General features: G+C 33.7%; 2 protein-coding genes across 4 annotated transcripts; both read right to left on the minus strand.

Moving 5' to 3' along the window:
- Positions 1-395: 395 nt before the first annotated feature.
- Positions 396-11,140, minus strand: LOC7496118 (chromatin-remodeling ATPase INO80). 3 transcript variants are annotated; one of them, XM_024602917.2, is made up of 24 exons: positions 10,799-11,139; positions 10,688-10,717; positions 10,485-10,572; positions 9,859-10,261; positions 9,314-9,746; positions 9,001-9,201; positions 8,763-8,873; positions 7,651-8,084; positions 7,417-7,525; positions 7,261-7,341; positions 7,005-7,177; positions 6,267-6,392; positions 5,890-6,051; positions 5,754-5,811; positions 5,008-5,238; positions 4,717-4,863; positions 4,001-4,558; positions 3,645-3,902; positions 3,445-3,552; positions 2,697-2,791; positions 2,431-2,587; positions 2,004-2,201; positions 1,604-1,756; positions 396-1,044 (listed from the first exon to the last, which is right to left on the minus strand). In XM_024602917.2, the coding sequence occupies exons 4-24, from the start codon at positions 10,251-10,253 to the stop codon at positions 778-780; spliced, it is 4,455 nt and encodes a 1,484-aa protein (XP_024458685.1). In that variant the 5' UTR covers positions 10,254-10,261; positions 10,485-10,572; positions 10,688-10,717; positions 10,799-11,139; the 3' UTR covers positions 396-777. The 3 variants fall into 3 exon arrangements, with proteins under 3 accessions (XP_024458685.1, XP_024458684.1, XP_052309650.1); XM_024602916.2 differs by lacking the exon at positions 10,688-10,717 and having other exon boundaries at positions 10,799-11,140; XM_052453690.1 differs by lacking the exons at positions 10,485-10,572; positions 10,688-10,717.
- Positions 11,141-15,400: 4,260 nt separating this feature from the next.
- Positions 15,401-17,067, minus strand: LOC7473599 (zeatin O-xylosyltransferase). The gene has a single exon (XM_002308890.3). It carries the CDS (start codon positions 16,994-16,996, stop codon positions 15,575-15,577), a length of 1,422 nt encoding a protein of 473 aa, XP_002308926.1. The 5' UTR covers positions 16,997-17,067; the 3' UTR covers positions 15,401-15,574.
- Between the last annotated feature and the right edge of the window lie 10,066 nt (positions 17,068-27,133).

Consider the following 27,133-nt stretch of genomic DNA (forward strand, 5'->3'; position numbering starts at 1 on the left):
CCCCCCCCCCCCCACACACACACACCAACTAAAACCCGCACAATTCCTTCTTCGACGGCTCCACGATTTCCAAACTGTCACCGTTATTTCAATGATTTTACATATCACAATGATAGTTGTCGTATGTTGTTGCAACGACCAATGATCTTAGATCTTTCTTTTTGGTTAAATGGTAATGAATTTATGGGTTTGAAAATGGTTGATCCATGAGGTTTATAAGGGTTATGTTTGTCAGGGACTGTAGTTGTTTGGTTAACAAAGAAGAAAAAGGATGATAAAATAAATAAATCTAGACTTTTGAATTCGTTTTACCACAACCATCAGCAAGATGGTTTGCAAGCTGCCATGCCATTCACGATTCTTGAAGGATGACGGGGGAGACAGAGAGCATTACAGAGCTGTAAAAAAGATTGCCCATTAAAAAATTTCTTTAAGTCTAGTTCCTCGACCCACAACATTTTATGGTCGTGGGCAAATAGGTTTACAAGACCTGGAATATATACTACTACACAAGGAACAAAGAGCAAATCCGCCTATACAGACTCAGATCCGTAGTAATAATTAGTTGACCTAGAACTCAAATCCAAAAAATTGTATTTACATACTACGATGTTGCTGGGTTTGCTTCTTCTCAACGCTGCTCCAGTTTCTTCTATAGCCCTGGCCGCAATAGGTGGAAATCAAGGTGCCTCCTCTGAGATGAGCCTGGCAACCCAAGCGTTGAACAAAGTCCTGCAGCTACATCAATGGATTCAACCTTCTTACTGCATATTATAATCATGTGTTTGAGTATGTAGAAGGAAGATTATTTGCATGTGGATATTGCATCTGCGATGAATCAACTTGGGGTGTGGCAGTAAATGCTGGTTCGAGTTTCTCATTTACACTTTTCTTGGGCCTCTTCAACCTCTTGGGTCGCTGTGACTGTGGCTCATCATTTAGAAAAGGATCGTCCAATTCATAGTCCATTGATGTAGAATTCAGTTCATTCTTCTGTGAATTCCTAGGCTTTGGTGTAATCTGCTTGTCAGAAGCAGCTTTCCTCTGCACAAGATATGTGCTTGTCAGTAAAAACATAAAGCAATGGACATGGAGAACGTTGCATATAAGCAGCTGTTAACTGAAAGCAGGGATATCCTTCGGTACCTCAGCTCAATATCAGATAATAATTGAATGCCAAAACAACATGAACAAAAAATACTAGCTTCTGTAACTTTTGACTATAGGCCATGTATTTACTCCAGAATCAAAAGGAGAGAGGCAGTACCAGGCTACCAGATCAATAAAGAATATCAAAAACAAAATGCAAGCCATAGCGAGTACAGCTCACCTTTATGGTCGAGGTAACAAAATATATAGGGTAGAGTTTACCTTTGATATCTCAAGGCTCTTGCATGCACTCACCTAAATCTTTCACAAATAACTCAGGGTAATTCCTTTTCACCTCTTTTTTTTTCGTTCACATTTATTCAGAAGAGGAGGTGGGGGATTCTTAATGCTACTTAATACCATATCTTGACAAAGTGAGGCGGCCTTTTCAAATGTAAAGGTAGAAAAGAAATTAAGGGATTGAATTCTAAAATATACTTAGAAATCATAATACCTTTTTGTTATTGGATTTCAATTTCTCTGTGTCCTCAGATGGTTCATTCCCAGTACCCTGAGTGACAGTTTCAGTCAAATCTTCCAAAGTTGCATCACCTTCTGCATCTACCCGTATGGCCTTTGTTGGTTTTTTCTTTTGTCTATCCTTGGCCTGAAAACAGCAAATTGATAAAAAGGTGATCACATATTCTATAAGCAACTTAAATTTAAGGCTACCTCTATCTCTCATTCCTTGCTTTCTAGCTCCTAATTTTACTTTTCCTTTTCTAGTGAATATTCTAAAGGCCAGTTTTACAAGGAGGGAAAGGGCAAAAACTCCTATACCAAGAGAAAATTATCAGCAATTTAACTGAGTTCTTGAAAAGAAAATTACAACCAATACCACATATAAACCTCACCTGCAGTGGTATTTCTCTCAACTTCTGCTCCAACTGGGCATCATCCAGAAGCAAGGACACCACATCCTCAGGAGCCAAGAGATCATCCTGAACATGACCACCTGTCATAACAAGCTGTTGCACAGTATGTTTCTGGCTTGCTCTTTGCAAAATCTTTTCCTCAACCGTCTCTTTACAAATGAGCCGGTAGACAGTAACCTACACCATGAAAGAGTACTTAAGTGTTATTCAGAACTCAAATAAAACTAAGCTGAGAATTCTATGTATAGTCAGAACTAGAAAAAACATTTTGTGTGTGCAAGCTCAAAAATTCATTTGAGTAGAGCATCACTGTCTGAACAAGGAAGACAATCTCAAAGGAAATGCATGAAAAGTTTATGGTTATGCCATAAGTGAAAAACAGATAGAACAATCTGGAGAGACTAACATCCTTTGTCTGGCCCAGCCGATGTGCTCTATCCATTGCCTGTAAATCTAGTGTAGGATTCCAATCACTTTCATAAAAAATAACAGTATCGGCAGCTGTCAAATTGATACCAAGCCCACCAGCTCTGGTACTCAGCAAGAATACAAAAATATCATTCCTGCAATCCCAGGAGGTACAAAAGTTAAGAACTCACTTTCAAAAATGAGAAATTGACAAGAAAGGGGTTCTCTTCAAAACAAACATCACACAGCAAAGAAAATAACAACCTAAGCTGGAAGTCTCTGACCATATCCCGACGATCCATGATGGTGGAGGACCCATCAAGTCTAAGATATCTATATTTCCTATAATTCATGTAGTCCTGCAATTGTACACAAGTTAGCACCAAAACAAATTTCCTAAAAAAATGGCAAAGAAGAAAAGTCAACTAATTGACCTAATCATAATGGAAATTGTAGCTCAAGCACAAATTGTCATTTGAAAGCAAAATGTAGATAAGATGGACATAAAGGATAAGAGAAATTCAAATATATATTAGTGACACTAAGAGGCTATTTCTAAACATAGAAAATCCAAATCAATACTGAAGTCATCATTCATGGGGACAATCACCACAAACCATTTTACGAAATAAACAGATCATGTAATGTGGAGTCTTGCCATTGAATATTCAAGAGCAAGTTCCAACTGGCATTTGCTTTTCTTGAAAAAGAAGACTATTGTAGCCCGTACTGATGTTGGATTACAGCAACAAATGCCAGCCAATTATATGCACAAAGCTAATCAAATGTATAGCCAATTTGGCTGAACTAATACGGCTGTACATCAAGTCATAAAAACAAAGAAAGAATAGCCTCGACTAATTTACAAAATAAATCAATTCAACTATGCCTTAATCCCAAAATAATGTTGTTTTACCATGAGCATATTTTCTACAAGATCCTCAGAAACAACTTCTCGTCTCCTTAGTACCCTTGTAACGACTATAGTGAATAACTGGAAAACTACATGTACCTCAAGAATATTTAGCATTTTCGTCATTTGTGCAAACAATAGAACCCGGTGGTTTTCAGCTCGCAATCGTTTCAGTAAAATATCAAGTGTTTGAAGCTTTCCAGAATCCTATATAAAAAACAAATACAATCCAAATATAAGCATTACAAAATACAATTTTGAGTTGATTAAAAGGACATGAGAATCAGAGAGGTTTGCACCGTGAGAAGCTTTGCAGGGTCAAAGCTTTGCATGGGGGGGCAAGAACCGAAAATCTTGTATGTCAACTGAAGAGCAGGTTGTGAAACAGGTAGTTCAGATTCAATCTCCTGAACTAAAGGATGAGGACCCTCTGGCTTTCTGGGTCCATTAAATTCAGATGTGCGTGCAAACCCAATTAACAACCTCTTGACCCTGGGTTGGTGCAATTCTTCCATCATTTGGTAGGCAAAGTTTCTGTCTGAGCATTGGCCATCAATCTGTGTAGGTGAGAAAACATTAGTATATTAATAAAATGTTCAAAGGTTAACAATTCTTTAATGATTAAAAAATAGACAATCTGAGAATCCAAATATACCGGTGGAGCTCTGGTCCGTGGGATGGACGTGTAAGTTGAGTTAAGGAGCTTAATGCTGGACAGAAGCCTGTCCTGATGAGAGTTAACTAGAGCCTTAAACGGATTATCAGCAAGGCCTGTTGCAATTTTCCTTTTCAGGATATCTGTCTCAGATCTTGATGGCATCAATAACATTCGTGTGACAGCTCGTACTTTACATTTCTCAAGGTGATTGCCATTGTCATCTTCCATGTCTTCCATGAGCAAGTCTATGGTTCCATCCAAAAATTGTTGGCCCTGTCTCATAATAGAAAACAACAGCCTCTCCATAAATGAACTAGTTGCCAGAAATGCAACCTCTGCTGGGGACAAATCCATCAAATGGGTAAAACCAAACGTCCCACTCTTAATAAGCAATCTATCTGAGATATTGTCCTGTGCATATACAGACCGATACACATTTTCTGGAGAGAATATGTTAAAGTGCTTTTGAAATGACTCTCTGCCAACACCACGTCCAATCGCTGAGCAAAGAACCTCGGAACTTTGGACAATCTCATTGTGGACTACTTTTGGCACCTGGGTGGGAAAAGTGTTGTAGTGTCAAAAAATATCATGGCTACTGCTTTGAAAGGAAACTACAGTTGTAACCATGGAGACTTTACTCTTCTAGTTTTGAGTTTGTCAAAATATAACAATTTTTTTTTCTAATCACAGACAACAACTCAAGAAAGTACCTTGTATGTGATAGGATTTCGACCTCCTGAATAATGTATGTCCTCCAACTCCCCAAAAGGAGGGGGAAGAAAAGAATTGGGAATCTCTCCAAAATAGAAATATGTGCTTCCCTCATTCCTTTCAAACAACTCTGGATGGTTGCAAACCTACCATCAAGAAAATAGAACATTCAGTTTTTTTGTAAATAGACAATAAAATAGCATATTATTCAAAGGTTTGCACAACATAATTACATAATAAAAACATTATGGAGTGGAATGTAAGAAACCCCCAGCAAAATAATAGGCTACCTTTCTCAGCTGAATGACTATGTTCATTAGATTCATAATTTTCTTCTCATTGAAATGTCCACGGCTGCCATCAAACAACTCAGCAAGAGATATCTTGTTCTTAATAGCTTGATAGAAAGCTTGTTGTCGAGAGCTCAACTTGCAGTGCACCATAACTTCTGTTTTCCTTGTTAACTCGGAAATCACGTCTTTCTTCACTCGACGCAGCATAAAAGGCTTAAGAATTGCATGCTGTCAAAGGTTAAGACCAAGACACAAGTCAGATACCATAGGGGGAAGAAAACAGCAGTGCGAGTTTAGAAAAGGGTAAGAGAAACTACATATCATAAACTGATTAGGAAAAATCTTTTTGACTAAAAAAAGTCCACCGTCCATTCAATCAACACAGAGAATTGCTCTAACCAGCACGCATAAAAAGTTACGAGGTTACATGTGGTACTGGCTGAATTCCAAGAAAACATGGGAACACATAAAAACCAAGCAACATCAGAGAATTGAAATTACTTGTTCCTCTAAAACATCAAGGGCCTCGCATAAGCCCCGCACTATCTTAACAAAAATTTGAAGGATCCATGAGGCAATTCATTGTTTTAGAACAGTTCGATGTTTAGGTTTCATTTTTTGTATGATCCCTTAGTATTCTGCATCAGATTCTAATGCTACAGAATTGTGCAGGATGCACATCTAACAAACTTATTAATCATGCTGGCAATGGAAACCTACGAAAAGCAATAAAGCATACTCACCAATCTGTTTAGCTGGTGTTCATTTAATGTACCCCCGTGTTCTGCATGGTTCTCAATTCTGAAAACAAAATAAAAGTTCAATTTTAGGTCTAGTATGCTCCAAAAGCAAGCATGCACTTTAGCAAAAGAAACATACCCTTTAGAAAACCACTCATTGAACTGTTCATGGCTGTCAAACAATGTCGGCATGATGAAATGCAGAAGGGCCCACAATTCTGCCATGTTATTCTGAATCGGTGTACCAGTCAGCAGCAAGCGATTACGACAATTAAAACTGAGCAATGTCTTCCATCTTATGCTGTCAAAAGTATCCAGTCATCAGATGAGAGTAAAAGCATAGTATGATTTCTTCTCTCTTTTTTGTATGCTTGGGAAAGACAGGGAAGAACAAATGACATTAAGAACAGTTCAAATGAGAGCAAAAGTAAAACTCATTTAAACATGGCGCTGCTCTTGAAACGATGATTAAAGAGGAAAATCTCGTAAGCAAAATCTGGTTATAGAGTTAAGAACCTGTTAGCACTTTTAATAGCCTGGGCTTCATCTAATACCATGTATTGCCATTTCACACGCCGAAAATACTTCTCATCAGACACTAGCAATTGATAGCTGGTAATGAGAATGTGAAAACCAGCATCCCTGACAAGAAAGAAAATGATTGATTATTAACATCAGAATAAAGCATGGCAAATGCTTAATTTAGTGACATGAGAAATAGAAGAAAAAATTCTTTGAATGAAAGCATCTTAAGAGCTGGCTTAAGACACAAAATGAGAGTAAACTACAAAAACCACCAAAGGCTTAGTTTGTAGGAAACAAGTTTATAACCCAAAACTCTAAAGCATCCAAGGTGCTTGCAGAGGCAATTATAATATGCATATTGATTTTCTCTTTCATTTGCTTATGGCATCATATATCTAAAGTGAAGTTGAATTTCCAATGGCTTTAACCTATCAAAAATAATGCAGAGAGGAGAATGTTAGTTTGATTTCAGAAATCAGAGCCTGTAACCTCATAAAACTCCTAGTCATGTCTGAACAAACAAAACCCTAAGAGTTCCTAAAAATCAACTGAAAAAAAAATCCATAAAGGAAAATTATGATGTGGTCCTCACTAGCACCTGTTTTATCTTGATACACGTTGACCATATCTAATTATGTGATCAGCCCAGTGAGTGTCAAATCCTCTCCATTGAACTACCCATTATTTTGTCTTCAAGAAATCAATGGATGGCCATTACAAGAAAATTACCTTCGGTAAAGGCGCTTTGGATTAATGTTTTTCCTAAGTACCATCCGCTCTTGAAGCCCACCCCAATATGGAAGGGTTTTCAAGTCAGGGCAGAAGCGACTGATTTCATCAGCCCAGTTATTCAAGACAGAAGCTGGAGCAACAATCAGAAAAGGACCCCAAATATTTTTTTCCTGCGTGCAGCAATTAAGTTAGTGCAAGGCTATTAAAAAAAACATACTGAAATGTATTAATGTACCCCAACTAGAATAATCACCTCAGCTAAATGAGCCAAGAATGCCATGGCTTGAATAGTCTTTCCAAGGCCCATCTCATCAGCAAGTATACCATTTAAACCCTGAGACAACATGAATTACTATGAGATGATTTCAATGCAAAATTTTATCTAGTACTGATGTTGAGTTTACCTTACCTGCTCATAACAATTAACCAGCCACTGAAGACCCTTCAACTGATATTCTTTGAGGCTACCTCTAAACAACTCTGGTGCCTGAACTGTTGATGTAACAGGCATGGTGGAGCTGAAGTATTGGCAATAATAAGCTCATTAAAGTGATGCAGAAATTCAAAAGGAAAACATGATAAACCAAAAAAAAATTCACAACTAATACTATTAAGAAAGGGGGCACATTAAAAAAACATTTACGGTGTCTGCAAATCAATGTTGCTAGATCCTGCAACTGAGGCATCATTTATAGGTCCCTCAATATCAGCAGCTTCACGCAGCTTTGAACACTCGATATCAAAAGCACTTGTTAACAATTTCTGCTTTGAGACTGCATCTTGAGCAGCTTTGAGAGCCTCTTTTCTCAATTCAGCGTCCTCGGGATCTTCTTCCTGATCATCAAGCCCTGCTTCAGCAGTGCTCAAATCCATTCCTTGATCATCTGTCATTTCATCTCCAATTGGCAAAGCTTCTGAGTGCTGTGAACTTGGTTTGTTTGACATGAAATGACTGTAGAGTTCTGTTTGTTGTATGAGAAAATTGAGCCTTTGCTGCTGTCTTTTTGCTTCCCGGAGCTCTTGTTCACGCTTCAAAGCTTCTGCTGCTTCTCTTTCCTCCTTTTTCCTCACCTCTGCCTACAGGGGAAGGCATTTGAATGTTGCAAACAATTAGAGAAGGATTTAGTAAATAACCAAAGAAAAAGGCAAGGATGACTTTTTATAAAACAGTTTTTCAGTTGTTAACTTAGAAGTTTACATCGCAGACAAATATTAATCACTCGGATTAGAAACAGATGTCAGTAAACTGCATCCCACTAGGGCTCCCAATAGATGAAAAAATATCCACCAGATTAGTAACCAGGTTGTTTATTCACTTTCCATAGGACCACATCTCTAACGATAAGAGGATTTAAGCTAAAAAAGTCCATCATGCAGAAATGTAAAATGGACTCCTGGCAGGTTAAATTTGGAACAGTCTTCCTGTTAAACAATGTCACATGATGCAACCTGATGCAACCGCTTACAAGATCAGAATCTACAGCCATACTGGCAAGGTTGAGACATTTACTATTATACCAACCAATGATCCCTAGATAACAAGAGTGTCTGTTTCAGCACACATTTAGACACTCCACAAACAGAGTAACAGAAGCCACGGGGAAGAGATAAAAGAGCTTCCACATGCGAATGTACTCCTATACTGTGTCATATTCAGAACTCTTAATTGCAACACAGCACTTACCTAGAAGATGACAGTATCCATTATATTGAAATGAAAACAGAGCAAAAGTTCAGCAAGGAAACAGAAAGTACCATCTCCTTATCCACTCGCTTCCAAAACAGCAGCATATCTCTAGCTAACTTCCTAGTGCGAATCGCAGCACCCTTCATTATTTTTAGTGATCTACTAACCTTCATTTTGACCTGAAACATAAAAGGAATTGTTACTAAAACATATAAGCCTAGAACTACAAAGCGGAAATAAAGAGATCATCCATAGATACAAAAAAATGCAAGGAAAAACTGCATAAGCCATATGACATGTACGTGCCTCTCTTTGACAATTTTCTGAGAACCTCTTGGCATCAATTAGTTGCTTTCGATGCAACGTAGTGAAAATCCTATGGTGCTTAGGTATGTCTCTTCTGACAATGTTTACCCAAACCTTGCCAATCTTCTCCATTTCCTCCCTCTCAATGATGGAAGGGTCTTTAATTATCTTTGGCTTCTTAGGTAGACCCCGCTCAATGATCTGCATCTCAGGAAAATAGAAGATAAAAAAAAAAAGGGTTCATCAACAACTCTGAATTGGAACAAAAAAAATCCTTCCCATAGCCTAATCATAGTTCAAAGGAAGGACAAACCTCATATGTGTCTCCTTTCTCCAAAACCTTAACATAGTAAACCTGCATTACACCACCCTCTGACAAAATAGAGCGTCTTATATTTCCAGCTGCCCCTTCTGGGATTGTGGAATTCAATGCCTCTTCAGATATCTTGAGACTGAATTTCTCAGCTGAGCTAGAAGCTGTCAATGCCTTCAATCTTGCCTGAAGTGATTCATATTGTGATTGGGGCTCTCCCATCCCTGCTTGGCTTCTAGGCCCAAACCTTTTATCATTGGCTATCATTGCTGCCAAGGAACCCAAATCTAAGGTGCCCTTCAAGTAAAATTCCTCCACCCGCATATCTGAGAAGCTTGGCAAGTTCAATGATGCTGCAAGCTTATCATAAGAGGGGGGTATCCTATAAGTGACACCATCCCCAATATCCAAATAAGGAGGTTCATAGTATATTCTGCAAAACATTTGGAAAAAAAATGACCTTCAGAGCAATCAAAAAATGAAAACAATAATCATGCAAAAATTCAAAATTCATCCATTCCAATGCTCATAATGCTAGAACATACTTGGGTGTAAACTCCGGTTCATGGTAGTCTCTGCGTTTTGATGGAGTAATGTCATTGGCCCATTCAGATGTGGTTTCCATGTCATGTAACCCTCCTCGCTGCTCACTCCCGAGCTTCCTAGTTTTTGAACCACCCAAACTACTCTTTGGAATGGGAATCCCCATACGGGGAGGAGGGGGAGGAGGAGGAGGAGGAGCAGGACTTGGCAAGGGATCCTTATACCTCCTCTTGTACTTCTGAATATGTTCTCCCAACATTGAGCGATACTTATCCTCTGTAATGCGTGCCCTGAAATGTCTATCTTCCTCCTCTCCCTCGCTGTTGTTATACCGCCTCTTTCTCTTCACAGAATTCAATTCCCTCTCTGATAGATTCCTATTAACAAAATTCGCCATTGCTCCACCTATACGTAGCCAACCACATTGCACAAACACATAAATACACTTCTCTCCAGCTCAATCCACCTCCGAAAATCAGAGTTTTCACGAACAATAGACTCATACAGACAAAGAGAGTATAAAAATCAACAGTTATATAGCATACAAAAAAGCATAAAATCCAACTGGGTCCTTGTAATTCCAATCGAAATAGAAAATAAATCATTCAAGTTAACAAAATTAAGTTACCTTGGCTACCTCTGCTCTCATCCTGACTACTACTCCCATAATAATCAAATTCATCATCAGGTTGTGGAACTCTGAAGTTCACCAAAGACTAAAAAAGAAAAGGAAAAAAGAAAAAGAAAACCCAAAAAATCAAAAACCCATTAAGCAAAAACAAAACAAAACAAAACATACAAATTCAGCAAAATTCAATAAACCCATCTCACCGAATCCCAAAATTAACAAATTAATCCAATCTGAAAAAACCAAAAAGGGTGGGTAATTCAAAAAACTAAAAAGAACCCAATTGAGAAAACCAAAATCCCATGTGAACAAACCTCAAGATTGAATAAATTGGAGTAAGAAAGCGAGTCCTTGGCTTGTCTCCTGTTGTCCATGAAAGCTTAGGCTTTTGAAGAACATAAGACAGACTTTTGTTCTCTCCTTTTCTTTTGTAGAGAGAGAGAAAAAATAAAATATGAAACCCTAATAGGAATTGTGTTATTATGAGAGAGAAGAAGAAGAAGCGGGGAGAGAAGAAAGGTTAAGGGGGTGCGTAGGGTAGTGAGAGAAAGAGAAGGACCGTAGGTGACACAGACGGTGTAGGAAGCATCGCTAAGTGCTAACGTGCGCCGTGTGGGTGCCATTTTGTTAACGTTTTTCTTTTTATGATTTTTTTTTTCCTTTAATTTTAATTTTCTTTAGGCCTTCAAAGTTGAAGGAGATTGAAGAGATTTCATTCTCTCCAAACAGAAGGGAGAGGGAGACAGTGAGAAGTTGTGATTTGGTACAGTTGACGGTAGATTAGAGGGATCGTTTCTTGTACTGACTTACACGTGGCAACCACTGCCTACGCAGGAATTTCAACGCTTAAAGGTTAAAAACAGTAATATTTTATAAAAAATTAAAGTAAGAAAAAAAATATTTCTCTATCTTAAAATTTTAATTTAGATGTATTTTATATTTTATATTTATAATTATTCCAATATTTTTTTAAATAAAGAAATAAATAAAAGCATGAACAATACAATTTTTATTTTGAACATAAATTTTTTTTAGTGAAATTATTTTTTTATTTATTTAGTATACTGAATTTAACTTTTATTATAAATCTAATGTAAATATTTTTATTTAATGATGTAAATTTTTTATTATAATATTTAATAGAGTAAAATAAAATTCATGGATATAAGATACTATTATAAAATATGATTTTTGATAATTTAAAAAATAAATATTTATGGTCTTGATTTATTTCTAGTATTTTCAATAAATAAAAAATTATTCTTCATTCCCAACAAATTAACATATTTATTTTAATTTTTTTATTGAAAAAAATTAAAAAAAAAAGTTTTATTTGGTAAACATATTTTAAGTGTCCGTATTATTTTTTTATACACACATATAAATATCTAAAATATTTCTCCAATGATTGCAAAAAAGAACGAACAACATGAAAACTTATGAGCCATATACTACCAATCGCCTACTGGAATGATACTTCGATATTTGTAAAAAAATAAAATAAATATTTAAGAACTATCACACCACCAACTATGCATGTTTTTTAAAAATTATTTTTAATAAAAATATATTAAAATAATATTTTTTATATCTGTATATAAAAATTAAAAGAAAATATTAATTTCATATTTTTTCAAATAAAAAAAAATTTAAAAACACTTTTAAAAAATGATTGAAATTAAAAAACAAACATATTCTCAAAAAATCTATTTAACAATTCATGATAGTAATATTTATATTATGTAGTGAATAATATTTGTATTTTTCAGACGACATTACATCTTTTGAGTCGTGATGGTAAAGTAGTGTCAACAGCTAATATAATTATAAGATATTACTTAAGTTACAAATAAATAGGATAAATTATTATGATATAATAAATAAAAATATTTAATAGTTTGTAACTTAAGCCAGTAGAATTACAATACCTTCGTATAGAACTTTTTGGGAGTGTAATTACGGTTTTTTTTAAGTTTTTTTATTTAAAAATATATCAAAATAATATTTGTTTTATTTTTTAAAAAATATTTTTAATATCAACACATCAAAATAATCTAAAAATACCAAAAACATATTAATTTAAAGAAAAAAAATAAAAAAATTTAATTTTTTTTAAAAACGCTTTTAAAATGCAAAAAAATAAAGAAGATCATAATCATTAATTTTGATGCATTGTAATTTTCAAAAAAAAAAAGTAAAAAAAATGCTTACCAGCCACCATGCTATCATACACAGATACTAAAATGATACTTGAAAGCTCCCAATCCCTCTATAGTCTATACTATATTAACGTTAGGATATTTATTGATATAGCATATATCATGTATAATAATTAAGATGTTGATAGCCATGTAAAGTATTTTACCGACAAATAATTAGGATGTAAATGTGTTGACAATTATGCTAATGTGTATTTATAAAAATTGTTGACTAGACAAAATGGTCGACCCGTGCTCCACTATGGGTTAAGTTAATATTTTTAAAAAAATTAATTGTTGCTAATATTTTTCTAATAAAAAAATTAAACCATATAAAAATTGTTTTAATGTGACTTACTTGACTTGACAGATCCAAAAACAACTTAAATGACTAATAAAAATATTGTTCAAGTCAAAAAATTTAAAATAACATCTTTTTTAAAAAAATATTGCGACAGCAACATATTGCACCGACCCAAGTCAACACATGTTAACCTGTCAAATTCACAATACAGGTCATGAAACCATGATAACCTAATATAAAGTAAATAAAAACAAATTATAAAGTTTAATTCTCAATCAACTCATTGTTGAAAAAAAAATTAAAAAAAAAACCAATCTAAAAATAAGACACAGTAAAACAACTTGAGTCTACCCAAATTAATCTGAAAAACTCATGACCTGGATTATAAGACTGAAATAACCTCATAAAAAGCAAACTGAAATAAATTATAAAGTATAATTCTCAGTTAATTAAATGTTTGATAATAAAATTAAAAAGAATACCGATTGAAGAAAAAAACAAAACTCAACTTAACAGGATCAACCCGCCAAACTCGCTATATAAGTCATAAGATTAGGATAACTACATAAAAAATAAACCACAAAAAATCATGAAAGCTAATTTTCAATAAATCAAATGTTTTTTTTTTAAAAAACAAATAATATTATCACAATAAATAATGTTTTATGATGTTGTGCACAACAAAAACATCTATTTTAACTTTTTGTTAATGTTAATGCTAATAATTTTTATTTGTAAATGACCAAAGGAGCTAAAAGCAAAATTCCTAGCTACAAACCTGAAGCCTAATGTGACTATGTCGGTATTGTTTGTGCTTTACAATGCAAAAACGTTTTTGAAAAAAAATATTTTGTTTTTTAAATTATTTTTTTATATTTTTAAGTAGTTTTTATACAATAATGTTAAAAATAATGTGATTATTTTTTTGGGTTTTTTTTACTATTTATTTTTCATCCTTGTATATTTGGATTATTGGGAATTAGACATCGTTAATTTTCTTGATTTGCTTTCTATGAGGTTAGCTTAGTCTCATAACTCGGGTCTTGAGTTTGTGATGCTAACTCGCGTTGTCTCTACTTTTTTTCATTTCTATTTTTTCTATTTCATCATTTAATATTGAGTTATTTTGGAATTCAATTTTATTTTTCTTTCTTTTGACAAGCGTTCTTTTTTTTATAAATAATCATTATTGTTTTTTATTTTTAAATTCAGTCCATTTATTGTTTTTTTTTCTTCTTATAAAATTAAATAAAACTATTTTATTGGACCGAATAAGATCCATAACTTAAATAAGATCCATGACCAAAATATAGACGCGAGACACGACAAACCACGGGTCACTTGCCTTTAATCTCAAGTTCACGCTCCCATTATCTTTTTTAAGATGTGATATATCGATGCTCGATTAATTAGTCCTTAAATTTTTGTAACATAAAAATTATTGTAAGATGTGAGATATTTATTGTAAAAGACAACATAAAGATAACAGTACATTTCATATTCTTAAAACATAAAATTTTCATTGATATATATTTTTGGTCCTTAAATTTCTAGTTTTTTTACATTTAATCCTTGACTTTACTTTTTTTCAAACAAGTCCTTGTAAGTCTCTATTTGGACCAAATTATATATATATATAGACCATGCATGTTTTAAACCGCGAGGAATTAACCATAATATCCTCGTATATATTAAACATGAAATGGCCATAAACAACATATCCGACTATCTTCTTATTCCCCTCTATCTCTCAGGCAAAAAAATCAAAACCAAAATTGATTCCCAAAAGCGATCGATTTTGTTGAAATCGATAGTTATCGGGTATGAAACACGTTTTTGGTAGTGGAAAAACAAATAGCATTGTTTTTTTCCTTACATCCTAAAGAATGCTGAGAATGCTGAGATGATTGTGTGAGGGATCATTATGATCATATTACGGATTGTAGCCATGTAGAGAATGATGAGATGATTGCACGCACGTTGCAAGAAGAGCTTTCGTAGCCTGCAGTTACTGAAGAAAAATGGGTATTCACATGGTGGAGAAGAGCACTTGCAGGCTTCTGTTGATGAGCATGATTGGCAATTAATGTACACCGACGAGGAACTACTGTTCAGGTTTATGGCTAAGATTATCCGTTTGCTTTGTTTCATTTTTGTGGGATGGAATTTCTTCTGTTGGTTTCACTTGATGTTTTTAATGCACAGACAATGAGTGTAGTCTCAAAGAAGCAGATGATGCAGTACCTTCTAGTTCATGCTCGAGTCCTGCCAATGGGGATGTGTACTGCTATTCACCGGAATTTACCGATGAATATGGTCTGGATGATGAAGTAGTCGCTCTATCTTTTTATTGCATTTTAATTTTTTTCCCACCAATTACTCTTTAATTAATGTCTAGGTGATTGCATTTACACTTTTATTTTTATTTGAAATGCAAAAACGGCAGAAGTTATAATTTAATGACAATCCAGTATGAGTACAAGGACTGTATAGATCTCTTGTACTTGCCTAGCTGCATTCTATTTCATTGCAGATTGAAAATTTATTATGGCAAACGAAACCAGCTTAGTGCATGCTTACTTTAAAAATTAACTAGTGATATGAGCAACGAAGGATTCCATCTCCATACGAGAAACTCCTCCTTCAGCCGCGGAAACTCGCACGGACTCCCCCATTTCTTCTGCTCTCCTTCTCATCTCATCACCTTCTGTCGATGCCATTAGCTTTTTCACAGCACTTTCAACAATCTTTGACGTTACAATCTCATCTCTTAGCTCCCATTCCTTAACTACAACTCCAATCTTGAGGATTTTTGTTATTAGAACTGCGTTTCTTGGTTGATCTGAGTGCATAGGCCAAGCAGCAATTGGCACTCCCATGGTAATACTTTCCATGCAAGAATTCCATCCACAGTGACTCATAATCCCTCCTGTTGCCGGGTGGGCTAAAATCTCTAGCTGGGGTGCCCAGTCTCTCAGCACTAGTCCTATCCCATCCACTGAATCCTCGTACCCTTCTGGGAGTTCTGCTCTTCTCTCTTCTCCGTTGAAAACATCTCCTTTATCAGCATCTCGTAGTGCCCAAATAAACTTTTGTTTGCTTTCTCTCAACCCAATTGCCAGCTCCTTGATTTGTTCATCATCCAAGGTTGTAGTCGTCCCAAACGACACGTAAATGACTGAGTTTCTTGCATGTTTATCAAGCCAATCCAAGCAAAACCTCTTCTTTTCTGATCTCTCGGGTATTGTCACGGGATTGAAAGGTCCTAAAGCCCAGTGCTTAATGCCTTCCTTAGCTGTTTCTTTCTCAAGCAAATCCGTATAAGCACCTTCTACTAGTTTACAAGTGTTGTAAACACAGCCAGTGTTGAACTTTTGGTAATTAGATTGACGAGCAAAAAAATCTGCAAACTCAGCAGTAAAACACCCTTCAAGAGAAGGAATATCCTGTGGAAACAACTCATTATCCTCTATAATATTCTTCCCTTGCTGTTCCCATGCATACGAGGAAACAGTAAAAGCAGATACACTATGGAAAATGTAAGACTCTACATTAGGGAGTAAACGAGCTTCTTGAATCACAGACCCCATTAGAGAGTCATGAATTACAATAATCTTCCTTGCTTTGCATGAAAGTGCACGTACAAGCATTGAAACAGGCTCTGTAAGATGAGACGAGGCATTGAAAGCAGGTTGCAAATGAGAAGGGAACTTGATTTTGGCATTTGGATTGGGAGGAGGGCAATGAAAAGGGGGGATCTCAATATCATGGAAATGGATACTCGCTGCGGCGTCTGGATCCCAACCGTGCACGCGCTGCTTGGCCTGACGATTGTGGGTGGTGGCGCCGACATAGTGGACCGGGATGTTATAGGATAGGACGAGCCTGGAGAGTTGGAGGAGCTGGTTGAGATGGCCTTGTGCTGGAAAGGGCACCATGACCACAACAACTTGTGCTTGTTCAGTTATGCCATGGCATGGTTGGTGCTGCTGTTGGTTTGCCATGGCCATAGAATAGAGGATGGATATGTTTGAAATGGCTAGCTCTGAATATAAGGTTTTATGGGTGGTTTTGTGTTGGGCGATGGGCTTTATATAAAGGTTATCAGATTATCTGGGATGATAGTCAAGTGCATGTTTTTCAGTGTGGTAGAGATAGAGAGGGGGGTTGTATTTTAAATTATTTTTTATTTAAAAATATATTAAAACAATACCTTTTATTTTTAAAAATAAAATTAAAGTTTTGACCAGTAATATTTTAACCATAGTTTCTTGTGTTTAATGCAAGTGGACCTTCTTTCACACACACTCCATATATATATATCATGGAGTATTGTTTATGGAAACAACGCTTTAGCGGGGGGGAAAGACGTTGTTATTAAAAATCAAAGGGGATAATTAAGTTATGCTCCAGGTGACTCTTACAGCTATATTTTGAAGAAACCGAAGCTGCATTGGGTGGTGTCCTCTCTGCAGATTAAGGAGGCAGTCTACTCTCCTACTATAATGCTGCTTGATAAATATTATGTATCGCCGCTTGTGCAGCGGAGCAGACGTTGTTATTAAAAAACATTGCTGCGTGCATAACGTTTACAACCACAGCAGCAAATTAAGGAAGGCAGGCGGGCAGGCTACTCCACCGTGTACAGACTTTCTTCAGGTTGTCAATCCTTTATCAAAATGCAGGCCGGATTATGATTATCTCTCTGTTGTTGTGATGGATACTCTTTTTTTAGCATCCAGTTTTCAGGGATCCATATGTAGCTAGCTGGAGAGAGAACAATTTAACGACTCGTTCAATAGCATTTACTAGTTTATTTATTTATTCGCGCTACGCCATTCTCCAAAACATTTTTGAATATATAAAAAATATATGGAGAACATATAGAGTTATTTAATATTGTTATTACCTGCAATTCAATAATATGTCAACTTCAAAATTTACTTAACCCGAGTTTAAAATTAAATTATATAATAGTTGCTTTGATATAATCGAATAGATTTAATAGGTTTAAAGACAATTAGAATGATAAAAAACTTGGTTTGACTTTAATTTTTTTTCAAGATGATATTTTCTTTAATATTGAGACATCGACATATTAATTTTGTTTGAAATATCGAGAATTAACTCAATAAAATTAATTTTATTTTATCAAATCAAACATTAACTCAACATTAAAATTTATTTTTAACATCACGAGAGCCCCAAATAAGACCAGAACAAAACATCAAATTCAATTTCTAGTAGACTTTTAGGTGAAATTATTAAATTGGAAAAAAAAAAGTCAAGTGATAGAAAGTAAAAGGAAAAAAAATTAACTATTACAATACACAATGAAATGTGTCATTCTTTTATGTTGCATTTCCATCATTTTTTAATATTTTTATATTATTTTATGTGTTCATGATTTCAAATATTATTTTATAGTTTACCGAGCATCAATTTTGTAAAATCAAATTATAATTATTAAATGGAAGCAAAAGGAATTAAAAAAAGAAGAAGGGTGCAAATGAAAAAAAAGGTTATGAATGAAAAAAAAAAGTTTGAGTTGGTTTATTGTTCATAATTCAAATATCATTTCATAATATATAAAAGAATTAAAATTGTTAAACAAAAGGAAAAATGACTCAATAAAAAAAAAGAATTCAAACAAAAAAAAGAACAGAAGCAGTGAGGTGATTCATGATGAATCGCGTTTCCATCTCAAATCCTTTAATGTTTCTTATTAATTTGTTAATGCTTTTATTAACTATAGCAATGACCCGGCCCTGCTTTTGTGGCGGCTTTAGCTTATATAAAAAAATATTTATAGTTAATTTTGAGGGTATAATTTAATTGATCATATTATAGATTTGCTCTCTAAAGATTACTAGTTCGAGTCTCGCAAACTTCAAGGCTACTGGAGACTTACATAGTCGTTAATTTCAGGATCTGTGGAATCCATCGAGATATGTATAAACTGACCCGGACACCCACGTTAATAAAAAAAAACTCATGGTTTCTTATGGATCTCAGGGGAAATAATATCATCCAATCTCTCATTTGGGTTAAATCTTGTTATATGGTTCGACATTATTTTGAATAATTGAAATCAACACATCAATAAATATATTATTTTCTTCTAAAAAGAATATTCTATCATCAATTCTTATATAAAAAAAAAAATATTATGAGTTGCGTGTGTGGTCCGCAGCAGGTGACAATGAGACACCACACATTTTAAATGAAGAAAAGAGGCAAGGGGTGTCGGCTGCCTCTCGTGTAAATTGACTGTAGTGGCAGAATGGAATGAGAGAGAGAGACAGCATCCAGGTGAGAAACAAAGAAAATAAACCGTCGGATCTGGATTATAGCCTGTTGTGAAATACTGTTGTTTTTTAAAGTATTTTTTATTTTAAAATATATTAAAATAATATTTTTTTATTTTTAAAAAATTATTTTTGAGATCAGCGCATCAAAACGATCCAAAATATAATTTAATTTAAAAAAAAAACGCGGGTTGGCCTGCATTTCCAAACACTCATAAGTTCAATACACGTTGCTCTTTATTATAGACGGTCGGGTTGAAGATTGGAGATATCTAGGCTGATTATTTTATCAGAAAATAGGGTTACAGTGTTGTGAGATGGCCTTATTTGTTTTTGCGTTTCAAAAGCATTTTTTAAAAAAATTAAAAATCTTTTATTTTTTTTCTTCACTTCAAATTAATATGTTTTTGGTGTTTTTAAACCATTTTGATGTGCTGATATCAAAAATGATTTTTAAAAAATAAAAAAATATTATTTTGATACATTTCTGAGTGAAAGCACTTTGAAAAGCAACAACAAACACACTCCCAAACAGGCATCGTTATTGATGATGTATATTTTGTGGTCATTAGTTTTTTTTTTTTAATTGACGTGGGTATACATTGACTAATTTCACGGATCCTGAAGTTAATAATGATGTAAGCCTCCAGTGGCACTGAGGTTTGCGAAACTCGAACTGGTAATCTTTAGAAGAAAAATCCAGAACTTAATAAATTAAATTATACCCTTCAAGATTATTAAAAATAGTTAATTATGTAGTCATGAGTTATTGTTAAGAAAGAATACCTTTAAAAATAATAATAGATTTTCTCACTTATCCAGCTCGAACCATGAAGATCAGCAAATCAAGAAATTCACCAGGTAAGCTAGATCGGATCTTATTATATGAATTGAACAAGTTACGGGACACCAATGGGCTTGTGACCTTCAGCACCCTTACAAGCCCATGTCCAATGGGCTTTTGCACATCAATGCTACGTGACACCAAGTTTGATGAAATCTTCTTAAATACTACGGCCCCGTTTGTTTGCTGGAAAGTAGTTTCTTTTTGGAAAGTGAATTCCGGGGAAATTGAATTCCAGAAAAGTGAATTCCGGGAAAGTATTTTCCGATGTTTGGTAGTGTAATGGAAAATAAGTTGGAAAACACTTTCCAGTGTTTGGTTATGTTATGGAAAATGAGCTGGAAAATAACTTATTAATGTTTTATTTTTCTCAAATTTATTAAAATAATGAGGAACAAATCTTACAAATTAAAAAGTTGAATGAGAATGAAATTGAAAAAAAATATAATTTCATAAATTATCTCAAATAAAATAAATAATAATCAAAATAATAGAGATCAAATCTAAAAAATAAAAAAAAAATGAAAGGTGAATGAATTAAAATAATAATAATTAACATTTTATAAATTATTTCAAATAAAATAAGTAACAATCAAAAAAATGAGGACCAAATTTGATAGATAAAAAAATTCAATAAAAAAATAATAAGGAAAAAGCAAATAACAATTATAAAAATAAGGACCAAAATTAATATAAAAATTAATTTTTAAGAGATGGAATTGAAAAATAAATATACAAAACAAATTATATATAGCAATCAAAAGTTTGAGGATCAAATTTGATATAATCAGCAAATAATGACATTTCTAAATTTTTCACAACTTCCGGAAAGTGTTTTCCGCCCAAATTTTCCAGGAAAACACTTTCCTGAAAACCAAGCCAAATTTTCCTTTGACTGGAAAGTGTTTTCCGTTGACCAACTTTTCTAATGGCAAACAAACACAGGAAAGTTTGGAAAGTGGTTTCCCGGAAACCACTTTCCGGAAAACAAACACAGCCAAAAGGGAAAACACTTTCCTGGAAACTAAACCAAATTTTTCTTTGACCGGAAAGTGTTTTCCGTTGACCGGAAAGTGTTTTCCGTTGACCGGAAAGTGTTTTTCGTTAACCAACTTTCCTAATGACAAACAAATACGGGAAAGTTTGGAAAGTGGTTTTCCGGAAAGTGAATTCCGGGAAACAAACATGGCCTACGTGGCCAATATTGAAAAATCCATCGTCTACATGAATCATTCCCAGGTCCTGAAGGAGAAAAATATTATTAATTAAAGGTTTTTTAAACCTATTTTTTTATTTACTCATAATTAGTTTTAAATATCTTAATATTTTATACTGAAGAACTTATATTGAAGACCATCTTTTAATAAAATCTAATTACTCTTAATGTGAATAAATCTTACTTTTAAATTAATTTTAAATACGTATTTTTAAGTATGTTATAATCCGTTTTTCCTTTAATTAACCTTCCTTGTCTCCCTTCATATAGAAAACTATCAATTTGTTCATCTCACCTATGAACACTAAATAATAAATGGTATATTTAAAAATATGGTAGCGATTATTTTTATTTTTGAAATGTAATGCCAAATACACCTGTCTAATTACTTCTTTTTCTTGTTAATATTTGATGCTATCATTCCATTTTTAAAGAAAAAGAAAGAAAGAAAAAGAACACAAAACATTTTGCAACCCATGCAGTTTATTAAGAGGAATTACAAAAATCATTATTAGGAGAAACAATGTGGCGCCTCTCTCGTTGCCCTAAACTTCTCAGTCGTGCCTCTCTCGTGCTGGCTTGGATTTGGCCATGGCCTGATCGTCACAGACACACTTGTTATCATTACACACACAGGCTTGACAGGGAAGAGCACAAGCACCTTCACATTCAATCTCTTTCTGACACCCATCCACATGCCGTGTTTGTGCCTCGGCATCCAAGATGAACCCTATATCAATATTCTTCGTTCATGTTAAAATCATCCAAATATAACAATAAATTAAGAGATCGACGACTTTTATTGATATTATTTTTATTATTTTTCTCTCATTATAGGGTATCATGGAGAGTTACCTGATGCGATGATGAAGAAGATGACAAGTAGACCAACGTTGAATGAGACTCTCGCCATTGTGTATACTATATTGTATTTTTTTTCTTGTCAAGAACTTGAAATACTCAATCTATCCCTCAATTATTCTGAATATCAATGCATATTTATAGCACAACAATGAGTTTTTTTTTTTGGGGATCGAATCTTTCAGTTTTTGGAAAAATTATTAATCCGAAATCCAGTAAGACTTGTAAGATTGTATTTTTTTTTCTCTTTTTTATGGTAGGAAATCTTAAAAATTTCTGTAAGTGTATATTATGTGTCATGACCCAAAATTTGACCCCCCATTTTATATATTTCAAATAAAAATAGAAAATCCAAAAAACATTTCCTTTTCAATAAAATTAGTCAGATTTAATCATTTTGTTATTTTTTATTATTTTATTTAATCTTTGTGCGGGAAAAAACAATCATAAAAATACCAAATACAAAAAAGGGAACCAAATTCATGGGAAATCAAATAGGCAAAATGAAATGAATTTAAATGTTTGATTAGGAAACAATCAAGGAAATTGCAATTAAAAAGGAAATAATGATATTTTAAACTTAATGAAAATATTCTGTGAAATTCAAGATTACGGTAAAAGAAAAATCAAATATGGTGGAAAGAAATACCATGTTCATTTAAAACAATTTTTTTTTCCATTAAAGTGGAAATCTTCAATTATTTTTTCATTAAAGAAAAATCTTTGAAATCTGAAATTATTTTTTCATTAAAAAAAACTTCAAAATCTTTAATTAATTTTTCTTTAAAGGAAAAAATCTTCAATTAATTCTTTCCTAATAGAAAAATCTTCAATTATTTTTTCATTATGAAGTTTGGCTTGATTTTAAGTGGAAAAAACATTAAGTGAAACGATGCGTTTGGTTTAAATTGAGGAATAACACAATTTAAATCTTCAAAGCAAATAATGTCATTTTGGTTGATGTTTTTGCAGATTTCAAAGCATAAAAAGAAAAGCATAAACGACTGCTTCTTATGAAACATTAGGGCTTGATTTTAATCCTAATTGAATCTCTTGGTGGCACAGAAACAAAAGAAACATGTCTTCTAATATGTTGAGTGTGTTTGGTATTGCAGTAGCTGTTGTAGTTGTGGTTTTAAAAAAGTTGTTTTTATAAAAAAGTACTTTTAATTGAGGTTGATTTGAAAAAATAGGTGTTTGTTTAAAACTGTGGTTGAAATTGAGGTTGAATAAAAAGTAGTTTAATGTGTTTGGTTAAGAATGTTTTTAAAATTAAAGTTATAAAATAATTTTAAAATATATATATTAAAATTGATGGTTTTTAATTTAAATGTTGTAGATTTAACTATTGTTATTACTTCATGAAATAAATAATACTTTATATAAAATATTTTTTATTATGCCATTAAACCATCTACAATTCCATTACGTACAAAATTCATTCGACAAGAATTACAGTTTCTATTATTTTTTGAACGTGTAATAAAATTAGATAAAATATTATCAGGAATAAAATTGATTTGATATTACAGTGCGAGTGAATTTAATTCACTCTACACTAGTTTTTCAGGAAAAAAAATATTATTTACATGACAATGCGAGTAAATTTAATTCATTCTAAACTAGTTTTTTTTTTTTAAAAAATACAAAAACTAAACACACTGAAGAAAAAAAAAATCACTCGAACAGTGCAAGTGAATTGCACTCAGAATTTTGCAAAGCAGCTATAAGCTGCTTTGCAAAATTCGCGTCCAAAACGTGAAATTACATGGGACCCACTAGAATTAAATTGTGTTTTTAGTAGAACCAAACATTATGTTTGCTGTGGTTGCTTCAAACGCAGAAGCAACCACGCAAACAAACGGACTTGTTAACTACAATCATGGCAGAATAAATAAGGATTTAACTCTCATAATCTACTATAAATTTCACGCCAAACACATTTCCTCAACCAGCCTCCCTTCAAGACCAGCAGCCCAGCGCCTTTCCATTCTGATGCAAGAATCAGCTTTCAAACTTTGATCATCTCTCCACCAATCAAGCAAAGAGATATCGGTGGCCAGCACCTAAGTTTATTTCCAGGAATCAATCCTCATAAATTCAGTGATTTGTTTCCTTTCCTAAAAGGATTAGCTTTCACCTATAAAAGGATAATAACCAAAGGCAAGGAAGAGAGGGCAAGAGGCAGGGACGTATACACAAAAAAAGAAGAAGGAAGAGGCAAAGTTATCTTGACATCAAACAACGGTGTAGAGGCAAATACATTGTTGGTTCTAATACTCTCAATTCAATCTAGGAGTAATAGTTCTACAGAATCAGGTTTAACTTTTTTGTATACTGATATTATCATGCTTTTCTCTAATATCACTGCTAGATTTAATAGTTTTACCGATGAAAATTTTTATCTATATTTACACTCATAGTCTATCGGTATGTATATATTACCAACGGGCTCACAGACAGAAACAGTCCGTCAAAAAAACTCTCGTCAGTAATTTAGGCTCATAAGATACTTGGGGATGAGAAGATAAGAGAATGAATGATTTAGGCCGAGAAAGAGAGAGAGAAACAACTCTGTGAGAGAAGAAGAGAGAATTAATAAGATGAAGCCTCGTTTATTCTGATTTTGATCTTTTAATTTAATTTTACCAACAAAATTACTGACGAGATATTATATATTAATATTTTTAATATTTCTATAGGTGATTCCATTTGTAAAGTCAAGTTGAATTTTAATGGTCTTTTGTATCTGAACGCTTTTTACCAACAGAATAACAGACAAGAAATTAAATATTAATATTTTTAATATTTTTATAGGTGATTCCATCTATAAAGTCAAATGAATATTTTTAACTTGCTTGAAAATTTTTAGAAAGCCCTTCAAATATTACCAACAACTTTTCATTCTGTTGGTGCGGCCGTTGAAAAAAAATAGACAATAAAAAAATATTAATTATCAGCGCATTAAAAAGTGAACAATTCTCGTAGTCACTTGAATATACCTACAGACACATTTCATCGGTATATCCATATGTAATGAACACTATAAACAATGTTAGGGAGAAGGGGAATGGTTTCCATAGTCACTGGAATATATCGAAATACACATTTTGTTAGTATACCCGTATGTAATGTATAGTCAGTCGATATTTTCATCGGTGTAAATCTATATATCTATATTTTAAGGGATAAAAAGTTTTGACCTTTTACCTGGATAATTCATGAAGTATTTATACCCTTGAACTTTGTCGTTTTCAGAGAAGAGAAGGACTGGAAAGTCCTTCACTTTCGACCAACGACATTAATAAGAGACAAGTACCTTATATATATCATTAATGAGACAATAAGTATGACATGTCCTTTAAGGGACTTTATATATACGCAACCTTAGATTTGAATGATTGTCAAATCCATATTTTTTGGATCTGGTATGTTTGCCAGACCCACGCTGCATCGGGCATGGCTGGCTGCCAAGCTCAACTTCTTTGGATCTAAAATGTTTGTCAGACCCACGCTGTATCGGGCTTGGCTTGCTCCCAAGCCCAAGTCTTTTGGGTATGTCATGTTTGGCAGACCTATGCTACCTTGAGCGAGGCTGATTGCTAAGCCCGAGTCCTTTGGGTCTGGCATGTTCGACAAACCTACGCTACCTTGGACTTGACTATCTGTCAAGTTCAAGTTCTTTGGGTCTGGCATATTCACCGGATCCATGCTACATTAGGGTTAACTGACTGTTAAGCCCAAATCTTTTAAATCTGGCATGTTTGCGAGATGCATTTTATTTTTTTATTTTTTTCTATTTATAAATATTTTAACTCATCATCGACGGGTGTGACAATGACAACCATGTGGTTAGTTTTTGCTTTGGTTTTGTTGCGAGTATAAAAGCACATACGGTCATGGTATTTCATTTAGTTTTAAGACGCTGTTTAGCTCGCCGATCCAGCGAAGGATCGATTCAGTGGTGGTGTGTGGGGTGACGCGAAAGGCAAGTGCTGTGAACGATAATGAGAAAGCTCCAATCCATCATCAAGATACTAACATTTTGATCATGTATCTGCTTCACCTTCGCCTCTATCAGTGCAGGCACATGAGGACGACCTCCATTACCATTCTGGATGACAGCTTCAGATGCAGTATTTCTCTCTTTAATGGATCATAATTTGTCAACTTATGTCAAATCCAATATTCTATTACAAAACAAATTAATGACCGACAAACAACGTGTCGTAACACTTCCATCGCTTACAATTTTATTCTGTGAGATAAGCTTCATAATTACAGTATTTTTCGCTTGTGTCAAATGACAATAAAATTTTTAAAAAAAATAGCACGATGACCTTTGAATTAAGTGGTCAAACACTCCAAAATCCAAATGCAGCGATGAAATTCCGAGCCTTGGTTTTCAAAATATTTGGGCTGAAACCGTGTGTGGTCCGGTCCGATGGAATTAGGCAGATCGGAGACGCGCAAAAAAGGAAAATCAAGTGGACGCTATTCCACGAGAGTAAGTTGACCTATATTAAAGTCAACCCCGTTAGCCAGGTCGTCGCCTACAGGTGGCCATGTGGAGACACGCTGTTCCTTCGCAGATGATGATTTTGTGTCGGGGGTGATTGCTAAGGAAAATGCCACTTTTGTTGACTCAATTTTACCCTCAAGGTATCGTGTTTTTGTATTTTGTTTTCTTTACGTGTATTGATAGCTTCTTATAATTAAAGCGTTATTTTCATCCTTTTCTGATATAGCTTAACATGAGATATTTTTTTAGGACGTTCTTGAGCTACTGTTGTTTCTCGTTTTAAAAGCATTTTTAAATTATTTTAATTAATTTTAAATTAATATATTTTTAATATTTTCAAATTATTTTAATATATTAATATCAAAAATAATTTTTAAAAAATAAAAAATATATTAT

Source organism: Populus trichocarpa, chromosome 6, assembly GCF_000002775.5.
Source record: "Populus trichocarpa isolate Nisqually-1 chromosome 6, P.trichocarpa_v4.1, whole genome shotgun sequence".
Taxonomy (NCBI): Eukaryota; Viridiplantae; Streptophyta; class Magnoliopsida; order Malpighiales; family Salicaceae; genus Populus; species Populus trichocarpa.

Excerpts from the sequence above, each read along its gene's own strand:
- LOC7473599 (XM_002308890.3), bottom strand. The coding sequence starts at position 16,996 with ATGGCCATGGCAAACCAACAGCAGCACCAACCATGCCATGGCATAACT.
- LOC7496118 (XM_024602916.2), bottom strand. The coding sequence starts at position 10,858 with ATGGACAACAGGAGACAAGCCAAGGACTCGCTTTCTTACTCCAATTTA. Across the intron at positions 7,178-7,260 it reads TCTTGGCTCATTTAGCTGAG|GAAAAAAATATTTGGGGTCC; the intron begins GTGATTATTCTA and ends TGCTGCACGCAG. Across the intron at positions 4,559-4,716 it reads GAAATCCTATCACATACAAG|GTGCCAAAAGTAGTCCACAA; the intron begins GTACTTTCTTGA and ends TTTCCCACCCAG.